At 41.5% G+C, this 11,960-nt stretch overlaps 1 protein-coding gene across 1 annotated transcript in view; it reads left to right on the forward strand.

Annotated features, from left to right (window-relative positions):
• The window catches only part of LOC136005170 (neural-cadherin-like), a 58,492-nt gene extending 48,957 nt beyond the window's left edge, over positions 1-9,535 (forward strand). The window contains 9 exon segments of the mRNA XM_065662414.1: positions 217-397; positions 1,276-1,442; positions 2,146-2,410; positions 3,923-4,103; positions 5,070-5,314; positions 7,728-7,882; positions 9,125-9,257; positions 9,260-9,360; positions 9,362-9,535. Of these exon segments, the coding sequence (XP_065518486.1) occupies positions 217-397; positions 1,276-1,442; positions 2,146-2,410; positions 3,923-4,103; positions 5,070-5,314; positions 7,728-7,882; positions 9,125-9,257; positions 9,260-9,360; positions 9,362-9,535 (1,602 nt within the window).
• Positions 9,536-11,960: the final 2,425 nt, after the last annotated feature.

Here is an 11,960-nt window from a genome sequence, read left to right on the forward strand (position 1 = left end):
TAGGAGTTTTTTGCTTTCGTAGTCAGTTGAGTTTATTCAAAAGCAAAATGTGGTCTTGGTAAAATAAGTTGAAATCTGAATATCAAAAAGCAAACTTGGCATCTTAAGCAGTACAGATGAAGAACAGACTGTTACTTGGTAAACTCTTTCTGTTTAAAAATGAAGTGAAAGTGTTTCTTAAATAATATTCTGGTGTTGTATGATTTTCTCTTAAAGGTATATGACCTTCAGTCTCCTGCAGAGTCCCTGAATAGCTTCCCTGGCTGCACGCTTACGGATGGGAGCTGTGAGACCATGGGGTCTTCTTCCTGTGGTGTTCACGGGAGGTGTCTTGGAGACTGGGGCTCATTTGCTTGTCATTGTTTGCCGGGTTACTATGGCTATCAATGTGATAAAGGTGAAGTCTTCTGTTGTGTTATTGATAAGCTGGTAAATTTTACAATACAGAAAACTTAGAATGTTTGCAGGTAGTGATTGCTGAGGTGGCTTGTGGTGTTTATACTGTGTAAAGCCATGTTTCACTGTAGTTGCCTGCCATTTTTAACAGTTTCCTTTCTAATTCCCTTTGAGAAATTGCTGTCCGGTATCAGACCAGTTCTTTAGTCCTGAGGGTGTCTGTGTAGTAACTGTACAATGGAGACTGCATGACAAAAGAATTCTGAAAAAAAATTGTTTTCATAACAATTTTTAGAATTTGTGTTTGTTTATACTTTCAGAAATACCTAATAACCTAAAACTTAAATGTGAGTGTGCCACTACCCCTTAGTGTGCAGAATTAGAACTATGCAACTGGAATTAGAAATTATGGCTCTTTTGGTGTCTGGAAGAGACTGTTGGCAGAAGGATGTGTGGTTTTGGTGTAGTAGGATCTTACCTTTAGCCCTTATGGAGCCAAAGTTTGTGGCAAAAATACAACTATTAAATACCAGGTTGAAAATGGATTGTGGTACTTAATACTTTGCAGTCTATTCTTTTGTCTTGGTCAGAGCTTCTGCCTTCCTGCTATCATCCCGAGTGAGCACTGTAAGGAGGAGCATCAGCAGGACCAGCTCAGGAGGGAGATCACCTCTTTAGAGAGGAGGATAAAGTGGGAAAGTGACTGTTAGGGAAATAGATAAATGGGCATATCCTGAAAGAAAACTTATGTTTCGTGGATCCATACTGTGCATTACAATTTTTTCTTTTACTTTCAAATCTTACTATGAAAATAATGTAAACATTAATATTTTCTTCTCCTCACAAAACAGTTTAATGGTCTTTGTCCTGTATTTTTAGTTGCCAATGAATATACATTTGGGCCAGGAAGTCACATTCACTATCAGCTTCCCATCAGTGTGCCTGCCCGGAGGACACTGTTTGAAGCCATGATTAGGACACGGCAGCCTGATGGTGTCATCACAAGCATGTTGTCTCGAAATAAGGATGAATACATAACCCTGCAGGTGAGCAAATTCTCCCAGACAGTGATAGCGTAAAGTTAAATCAATGCTTGCGAATAGTTAGCCCAGAAAACCCTTAGCTTAAGTTGGAAATAGAGCCAAAAACCTCATGCCAAGCAAAAAATTTGGAATTCATTTTATGGATACTTACAGACCTGAACCTCCACTTAAGATGTTGACCACACAACCATGGTATCCCACTGGATTTCAAAGGAATTTATTGCCAGTTACGGTGAAGTATAGTTTGCTACCCTGGTGTTCTCTTCAACCAAGGTCACAAGTGGCTGATTCCGCATGGTTTAGACTCTGCCAGAAAGGTGCCTGTAGCAGTTCTAGTGATGTCAGACTCTCAACATGACACCCTTTCCATGTTACACACATCTCTCAATGAGTCACCTCTTCAGCTAAGTTGGTTTGAGCTGTCAGTGTATAGGTGATATACCAGATACTCAACCATTTGAAGAACCCTATAAATTGGTCCAATAGAGATGCAGGGTAAAATTACTCCAAGTGAATTCCATACTAGTGTTGGTACACCACTACCAGTATTTAGGTTGTCCAGTTCAGTGGCGTACTATATGTATATTATACTCTATGTGCACCGTCAACATACCCTAAATTTAAACAAATTGATTAAAGTTACAGGTCAATACAAAATATCAGGTGATGACTTTTCTTTCTTACTACTTTGTTAATTATCCACAAGGTTGTTCAGGGATTCTTAGTGGTCTCATATAATCTGGGTGATGGAGACTATTCTGTAAGCCTTCCCTCCTACCACGTTGATAATGGTGAATGGCATCATATCACACTGGAGAGAAATGAAAATGAATTTACTCTTCGCCTTTATGAAGGAGGTGGGAAGAGAGAAATTCGGAAAGCAGCAGGAATGTACAGAGAGATTGTGATTGACCCCAGCAGCCTGGTCCTTGGAAACACCCACCTGTTCAATCAAAACAGGAGTTTTCGAGGTGAGGAATTCTTGACCTTGCTGTTCAGAGCATGCACTGTAAAAAAGGTTTATTGGTACTACGTGGGCATGTTGTGAGAAGCTTTTCGGTTTATGTAGAAGCCAGAGTGAACAGATTTCTTGCATGACACTGCAAAATAAACTGTTCTGACTATGAGAAAAGTACAGCAGGGAATTGCGTGCAAATACTGGCCTTGGAAATAAGATTGTAACCTCTTCGCATGCCTGTACGTAGAGTATTTGTAACTGGAGGTCTACAAGCTTCTCCCAGGTATTCTGTCAGTGGCTCCCTGTGTTAGACATGCAGAACTGGTGCATTGCATAGTGCTGTCCAGGCCATTCGACAGCTGTCCTTCCCTACCAAATAAAGCTGTTCCTGTGCTGGAAGGAGTATTTTCAGATGTGTACTGAATAGCACATGACAGATTGGTTTATTACCTTGATGCACTACCCTTTGTTTACCGGATTTTACAATCACTAAGTTGAGGCATTAACTACAATTAGAAATGGTTTACTGAATTAGAGCTAAGAATTCAAATTTTTGGCAACTGAGTGGGCAAAGTCATGATGTCTATTAAAAAGCAAATACATTTTAAGCCTGGAAATTGCGTGGCTACACAAGGAGAAATATAGAGAAATGTAAGATTAAGACACCCATAACAGCTTTCTACACGGTCCTCAGTTAGAAGCTTCCTTTTTGCTAAAATCACAGTATAAATAATGCCTGGTTACGCAGCACATCTTTTGTACTGACAAGAAAGACACACACCATTACTTGGTTCCTGCCTGTTATCTCTCCCCCATGTCCTTCACCTCTTTAACCAGATTATAGTAAATCCATTTGAAACAAGGTGGTAATGTTTTCACCAGGTAAAAGTATTCTAGTGAATAATGAAAGTGGGAGGAGGAAACATATAAAATGTATATGCATTAAATAGAATAACAACTAACAATATAAATGTATCACAGATTATTTAGAAAAAGATTGTTTTCTCTTGTTTCACTAGAAGTATTCCAGTAACTAAAGTTTATGCTGAGAATGAGGGACCACATTTTGAATTTTTCTTATGGGAGTGATAGCATTTAAGTAAGTAAAGAAGTCACCTGGTTACATGATCATAATTTTAACTAGAACAATTAATGTTGCACTTAAGCAGCTGAAACTTTAAGGTCTTTGAAGTTACAAAATGTACTTAAGTTCATAAAGATACATGCTTTTGTGCCGAGGCATCTTGTACGTACAAAATGACATGAAAACATAGTGAAGGGGTATGTGTATTCTGTCTTGAACACAGCAGAGAGGGGCCTGCAGCAGCATTCAGTTCTTGTGGAAAACACTGGGAATTTTGGTCAAAACTTCTAACATTCAGTCAAAAAACTTATTTGGAACAATGCTATGAAAGCTCAGGTAAATTCAATTCCTTTGTTAGACATAAACTGCCAAATCTTACAGCTGCTTCAGGTCATTCTTGCAGAATGGCTTTTAAAACAATTTCTTTGTGCCTTGCTTCAGGATGTATGAAGGATGTCAGATTTAATAACTACAGAATCCCTCTGGACACTTACGTGAAGGAGCGGATATCAGTATTAAGTGCCCAAGGCATCAAAGAAGGCTGTTCTTCAGAGGCTTGTAGGAATAACCCTTGTAACCAGGAATTTATTTGTATTGATTTGTGGATGATGCATGAATGCAGGTAATTGGTGCACAAAACACAGGTAATAAAAACATATGAGGCCCTCCAGTTGCGGGTGGGAAAGGGTGGATGCTGAAGACGTGTGCAGCTGGAAGGCTGCCACTGGGAATCTTATCACCTCAATAGAACCAGTGAAACACTAAGCTAGATGCCTGCACAGGCACCATGTTCCTCAGAGAGCACTCTCCTTTTAGGAAGTACCCTTAGCTGATGTAAAGCTGCGTTATCTCCACTGGTTCTGAAATGATTTCAGCTGCCTCTCTTAATGGAAAATGTTTGAAGAATAGCAGCAAGTCCAGAATGTGTATAAACCCTGTAAACCCTGACAACCAGGAAAAAAAGGTTTGTTACCTGGAGCAGAGCAGTCCCAAGGCTAGCTGTCTTGTGGAGCTCATGCTGCGCAATGTAGATGTGCTTTCTTTTTTAGTGTCCCACTCTTAACGCTGTCTTAAACTCTGACCTCTGACCCCTAGAAGCATTGCATCATTAAGCTCAGAGTTCTTGTGTGTGTCTGCGGCTGGGGTTAGAACAATGCTAATTCAAGCTAGTTGTGCTGTGGAAATGTACATGTGAAACAATGACTCCAGTGTCCACAGTATCTGAGTTGTCTAGAGGTGTAATTTTGTTCTGGAAATTCACTGTGATGGAAACACAAAGAACATGGCATAGCCCGTCCTGTTGAGACAGAACTGCAGACCCTAATGCAGGTATTTTTCACATGGGTAATCTGGCAGAAGCCAGTGGAACTGTCTGAGTTTAGAAAACCTGAGGATTTAAAGTTGTGGAACCCATTGTTGTGTGAGTGCTTTAGAAATACTGCAGACCTGTAATTAGATTCTAAGTAACTTCCTTCTAGTAGCTACTTCAGAAACTGTATCATCAAATTCTGTTTTAAAATCTTAAATGCTGTCTTTAATGCCTACTTCTCTCCAAGTTTAATGGTTTCATTTTCCTTTGTCTTTTTAGTTGCCCTCCAGGATACATGATCATGGAGAATGCCACTGGTAGACAGTGTGTCCACACTGCGTGTGCTAAAAGACCCTGTAACTACGGCACCTGCATCTCACAGTCACCAACTGAGTTCCAGTGCCGCTGCCCTGATGGCTATACTGGACGTAACTGTGAAATCACGCTGGCTGTCTTTCACAAGGATACAGGCCTGAGCTTTAGATCCATGTTTGCCATCTGCATTTGCTTTTTGGCACTGTTAGGTAGTTATGGCAACTACATCTTGCATTATCTATGGTGAACTCATTTATCCATCTTGTCCTGAATAGTCTTCATCTCACCCTTCTGCTGAAAAACTCAGTTTCCCACTGAAGACTTGACTCTGCCTTCATTTCTTTGCTGTGCTCTCAGCTCCATCAGTAGCTTGTTTTTCATCCTGGTGTGCATAGCTTGCTAAGTGAATCAACATTTGTGAGCTATGGGAAGTCTTTGCAGTTTTATTTTCTGCATGTTTTCACTTTATTGCTCAGGAAGTGTTCAGATGCCTAATTGGAAGCAAATGTAATTGAAAAGCAAGGGTTGAAATTGCTACCAGATAAGCTTTGTTTAGAATACTACTGAGCATTAAACAGATTTGACAGTCTAGGGGAAATACACTACTAGGAGTATACTTGGTCAGAGAATAGCAGTCTCTTGCATCTTAACCAGTAGTGTCACAACTCCTAACAAGCAGCTGCTTTTGGCTTCCTCGACCATTTTCAGATCTCAGAAAGAAGAGGAAGGATGAGGATCTCACTAGTGAGGAAGGATCACAACTTTTGACTCCTTCTTGTTAATCAAATTCCATGAAGGTTTGCCTGAAAGATTTCTCTCATGGCTTTTGCAATGTTAATTAAGTTTCATTCAGAAGCTGTAGTAAGAATATGAAAATGTATGTGGATTTTAAATCCATCTGTCTAGCTACCTGAAATACCATCATTGTGCTCAGCTCTGCTAGACACCATGTTTGCCATACAAACACAAACAGCAAATGACATGGGAAGCCAAATGCTTTCAAAGCTTTCAGAATCCCAGGTAGCTGAAGCTGGTAATAGATTGTTATGTTACAGGAGGGATTCTTTTGCTGTGTCACAGCAGTTTTATTGTGAGCTGACTTTGTGTTGCTGCCTGTGCTTGGCTGGAACTGGCTGAAAAAGCAAGAATATCTTTGACCTAATAATCCTAATCTTTCAGTTCTAAATTATAAGTAAGAATCAGTTGATTTTAACCAAGTGATGTGCATTGTTGTAAACATTTTAGTAGATGTGGTTAACAGTGGTATTATTACGCAACTGTAACTTCCATTAGGAGAACTTTAATAAAATTCCTTGTTCTCAGGATTTCAGGTGTCCTTTCTCTTACACAACTTCAAGAAAATAGTAATGCACTGAGAAGAGATTGATTCATGCAATTTCACTTACAAATTTATAAGTTTCCAAAGAAGGGGGCCTACAAGAAATCTGGAGGGGGACTTTCTACTAAGGGCCTGTAGTGATGGGACAAGGGGGAATGGCTTTAAAGTGACAAAGGGGAGATTGAGATGAGATATGAGATCTTTCCTGTGAGGGTGGTGAGGGCTGGCATGGGTTGCCCAGAGAAGCTGTGGCTGCCCCATCCCTGGCAGTGTGCAAGGCCAGGTTGCATGGGGCTTGGAGCAACCTGGTCTAGTGGAAGGTGTCCCAGCCCATGGCAGGGCTTTGGAACTGAATGAGCTTTAAGGTCCCTTCCAACCCAACCCAGTGTGTGATTCTATGAACTTAGGCCTTTTGGCCAGCTTGGTTCCAGGTGGACTGGCACTGAACCTGTAAAAAGTTGCTACAGAAGCCGACTTGAGTGCTCCTGCAGTCCATCTTGAATCAGCCCAGCTAAAAAATGACTGCCAGACAGTTACCATGTGTGTGAGCATCTGTGTGATGCATTGAGGGGGCAGGGAGGAACAAGTAAATACACATCTCAAATGCACTGATTTGGCCTGAAGGGTGTAGCCACACAGCACAGTGCAGGGTACAGTCCTCTCTGTACGCTTGTCTCAGTTCCAAGGTCATCCAGATGCTGCTCCACAGAATGCACTCGACTGCCACGTAGGTATTCTGTAAGAGCTTCTAGTGTTGTTAATTCACTGCATCCTTAGTTCATGATGTCCAATGGTCTGAGGTCTTACTATGAGCTTTTATCAGTATTTATAGGGTTGGTAATACAGTGGTACACAAAATGTATCAAAGTAATTTTCTCTTTTGTCTCATGTCATCTTGTGCTTTGTTTCTGTATAATTGTGTCTGTTATTGACCACACATTGTTACTGAAGTGCTACCCCTTACGAAGCTTAACTCACGGCAGTAAATAGGTCTCTGAACACCACTTGGGTCATTCAGTAACAGCTTCAGAGTTGTACTTTAAAGGGTATTTTAAGGTTCTTTTTGAAGGCCTGTTCTTCTATCTTTGATGTTCACTTGTAACTACATTGAAGAGTACAAGAATCAAGCATTTGCTGAGAAACGCAGAACTAGACCTTGCTGTGACTGGACCGCAGCCAGTGCTGCAGCACTCATACTCTAGGCCAGGCTGCAGCTCTTGTGCATGTACAGATTTTATCTGTTTCTGAATGATGTTCTCTTCTGCTCCTGTGTGTTCACACAGCTCTTCTTGGTGCTGGATTCTTGTGGGCTCACTGGAAGACTCGCAAAGGTGTGAAGGGAGGAGTTTACCATGTATCTGCCCATCATGAGGATCTGGAGGACATCAGAGAAAATATCCTCAATTACAATGAAGAAGTGGGAGGGGAGCGAGATGAGGTAAGGATTGTTGTGTTATGAGGGGACACAGTGCTAATGAAAATGTGTTTATGCTTTTCCTTTATAACTGAAGACCATAGGCTTTGCTCTGCCAATTCATTACTACAGTTGGTGATGAATTATTGGCAAGGTTGAGTACACAAGGGTGCACGTTTCTTAAGCAGAGATAAGTGCCTATCAAATTTCGTCTTAAAGCAAATGATCCTATGTGCATATTTAAAAATCCTTGTAGGGTGAGTTTAGTGAGCTAGTAAAGAGCTCACAGCTCATGGCTTTGGTTTTGTGGCTCAGAACATGCAGGTTCTTGGTGGCAGTTACTGCTGTAGCACTGAGGGCTTGGAAGAGCCTGGCGTGAGATGTTCTTCATGGACAGGCTCGCTCTTGGCAGAGAAAGGGGGACTGTTCTTGACAGCAGTTGCTCAGACTTGATGTGTTAAGGAAGCAAGGTATGACACCAGTTCCTCTTCAGCCCTAGAGCACATGGTGGTTGTGGAAGAACCTTTCTGCATTTTGTCTGTTCTGGAGTGAAGCACACCAGTGAACACAAGCTGTGTTTATACTGGCAGCGTAAACAGTTCCTGGTTGCGGGTAGGATTTTGTTTGTTTCTATCTTGGAGCCGTTCTCTGTCTCAGATTGAAATCCAGCAAAGCTCACCAAGATTACCTAGGATCATCTCTTATAAAATGGGTATGTGCAGTTTAATAGGTTTTTAATAGGTTTTAATATTTTTTTTCAATAGGCAGTTACTCAGATTTTTACAATCATGAGACTTCTGTGTGTCAAAAACAGCCATTATTCCACAGATTGTTAATATTTTAACAGAAATCACTGTAGATGGTTGAACTACTGATAAAGGATTTCTTTTAACATGTAGTTTGTGAATATCCTTTCTCACTTTTGTTGCAGACTTGGTATCAGTTTTTAATGATGATAAAATATTAAGATCTGAATTTGAGAATAAAAATTGGAGCATTTCTGTCATTTTTATTTCACTTCTAATAGGTTCAAAATCATGTTTAATTTCTTTACTGTTGTAGGATAGCTGCATGGGTGTTCCTCATGCGTTTTGGCTTAGGCTCATTGTAGGTGGCAGTTGAATGAACAAAGCCATGTATTCACATCCTCATGTATTCACACCAAATAGACTGCCTTGGGATTGTTCCTGCTTTGTTTCCACTAGAACATGAAATTTTGGGACCTACAGAGAACATTGATGTAACGTGAGTGGTTTCTCACTCCAGGCTGCATACAACGTGGCAGAGCTGCAGGTGTCTATTCAAACCAGTGCTGCCTATTCCCTCTGCAAGAAGAAAGAACAACCAAGACCGAGCTGCCTCCTCAGTGACACGTCCCCAGGCACACAGGAGCAGACCAGGCCCCTGTGACTGCAGGAGAGTCCTGCACTGGCGCGGATGTCAGTCAGTACTTGTCAGATGCTGTCCAAGGTGTCGACTGTCGTCCGTCAGCGGTACCACACCCAGTCGCTGCGGGTGTTCTGCATGGAAGGAGGAGGGTTGGTGGGCAGCAGCCTGAGCACCCTGAGCTCCTCTGGACTGGAGGAGGACCTTGTGTGTGATGACATGAAGGAGTGGGGACTGAAGTTTCTGAAACTGAGTGAACTGTTCGCACACACAGATGCAGAAGAGCTGTAGTTTGCCAAGTCGACTGTTTTCAAAGCAAGGGTGAAGGACAGTTTTTCACGCTCCTGCTATGTCCTACCCCAGCCCTTTCCCTTTTCTTCCCCTGTTGTGGCAGGTGGTCCGATTCCCATTAGCGAGCCACACTTTGCATCTGATTGAACAATATAGTAGCAGGAGCTAATTGTGGGACATTGTGGACATTTGTGTTCGGGGATATAAAATTACTGGAAGGGGATACTTAGTTATTTACATGCAGGATTTAACAAATAGACTTCTTTGTCACTTAAGGTAATAAAGGACTCTTTGTGAGGTACTATGTATGTACACTAAGATGGTGCTCAAAGCATGAAGAAAGCACACTGTGTATCCAGTTTTCAGTAGGAGCTTTATCAGTTGGAGTTAAAAAAGCACGTTGTCATCTTCTCGTGGAAATCAGGTTCATGTTGTGTTACAGCCATCCTGTTTCCCTGACTAAGCCTCAGCTGCAGCACTTGCTTACTAAACCCACTGCAGACCAGGGTCTTTTGATCCAGGTAAAGGAACAAAGCAGCATGGATGGTCATCTTCAGCTTCAGTTACCTTGATGAAATCCCTTCATGCTGTTTAAACACAGAATCTGAATTTAGGTGCAACACATCAATCTGCTGCTTGCAGCTAAATATTGGTCTGAATTAAAAGGCCAGGATTTCTAAGATACCAGCCCCAAAGCTGTCTAGTTAGTAGCAGACACCACAGTTCACTGTAATCTCTCATTCCTAATGGGCTATTAAACTGTACCTTAACTAAGGACCTCATCATTTGCATGTACATTCCTGTCCCTTGATTATGCTAAACTTCCTTTAACAGAAACATTGCAAGAATTAGGGCTGAGAAGTTGCAGACTGACTGCTATAATAGAAGCACTGACCCACTACAGCTGTAGCCAAGCACTACCTTAGCAGGGAGAGCTGACCGGGGATCCAGAGGCATTTTCAGTGAATTAAAACACAACATCCCTTGGATGTGTCAGAATGCCCAGTGTCTTTGGGATGACTGAAGTCCTGTATCCAGAAAAGAACTTCACCTGGTGCTGGCACTTCTAAAATTAAAATCCTGTGATAAAACCCTGCCAAAAATCTAATAATCCAAAGATGGCAACTTTCCAAAAGCTGTGACTGACAGCATAGAGTAACACAGGCCTCCCTTGGATACAGGTTAGTAGAAAACCATCATCAATTTGGGACAGAGAAACGCAGGGAAAAACTGAAGTGTTCGCAGGGGCTGCAATATTATGCTGTAAATTATCAGTCCCTTTTTCAGACGGTTTAATGGCCAGCTGGCATTCTGTGTTTCATTTTTTGAATTTGACAATAGTTGGAAAAGGCCCCACAAAACTGATTTTTTTCCTTTTAAATTGAGACCTCATATATATAAATGGAGTAAAGTGCAGCAGGAACACCATCTTAGGACACAAAGAAGCAGCACAGAATATGTGACTTACAAGCTGATAGTACAAATACATCATACACTAAGATAATTTGTTTAAAGCATCAAACTGTATTGTAAAAGCAATTAAAACTGCTTTGATTAAAGTTGCATAGTAGCTTGTTTTGGGAGGTCTGGCTGTTGTTTTTATACATATATTAAAACCCCATGAACGAGCAGGTGGGTGAGTGTGGCTGGCTTATTTTGCACCCTTCCCAGATGGGAGATGTTCACATAGTATCCTTGTTCCTGTGTGCATTTGTGACAGGTTGGAAAACCTTGAGCACACCGTTAACCAGTGGTTACACTGCAGATGATGTGGTGTTTCCCTCTGGAAAAGCTAAATGCCATTTTCCCCGATCCTCATAGCTTTGATTCACAGGTTGTACCTAGTCTGTGATGTTGAAATGTTACCAATACTCCTACCTGTGAGGAAATACCTTTCAGTGTTCACACGTGAGGTGTGTCAGCCTCTATATTTTGTGATCGTAGAAGTCACAAACAGGATCCAGAAAATGAAGCAAATACGTTATGCACAAGACTCTCTTCCCCAAACAGCACTAACTTTACCTGCACACCTTATGCTCTGGCCATACCTATGGATATGCTGTTGTTTTGTCTGGTTTTAATCAATTTTAGCTTGGAAGGTCCTTGGGGCAAAGACTGTATTTTCCTGTGAAGTGTTGTGTGTATCTAAGGCACCATATAAATAATAGATAAACCTTCTGTATGCGGTGTCTCCTCCTTGAATACATTTAGGGTTGACTAAAGCTTGGACTGTATTGAATTTTCTCCCTCAGCTGTGATCAGATACTTCCACAGACATAACTCGTGTGTGCTGTTTTGTCTGAAGCCAAGGGAAGCAGCAGCTATTTTCAATCGATGTGTGGACCCCTGCTCCAGTTACACACTCAGAAGGCATGGTACCATTGCCCAGGTCCTTTTTGCACACAGCATGGTGGTGGATTCTGCA

The sequence above is a fragment of the Lathamus discolor genome, chromosome Z, assembly GCF_037157495.1.
Source record: "Lathamus discolor isolate bLatDis1 chromosome Z, bLatDis1.hap1, whole genome shotgun sequence".
Lineage (NCBI taxonomy): Eukaryota > Metazoa > Chordata > Aves > Psittaciformes > Psittacidae > Lathamus > Lathamus discolor.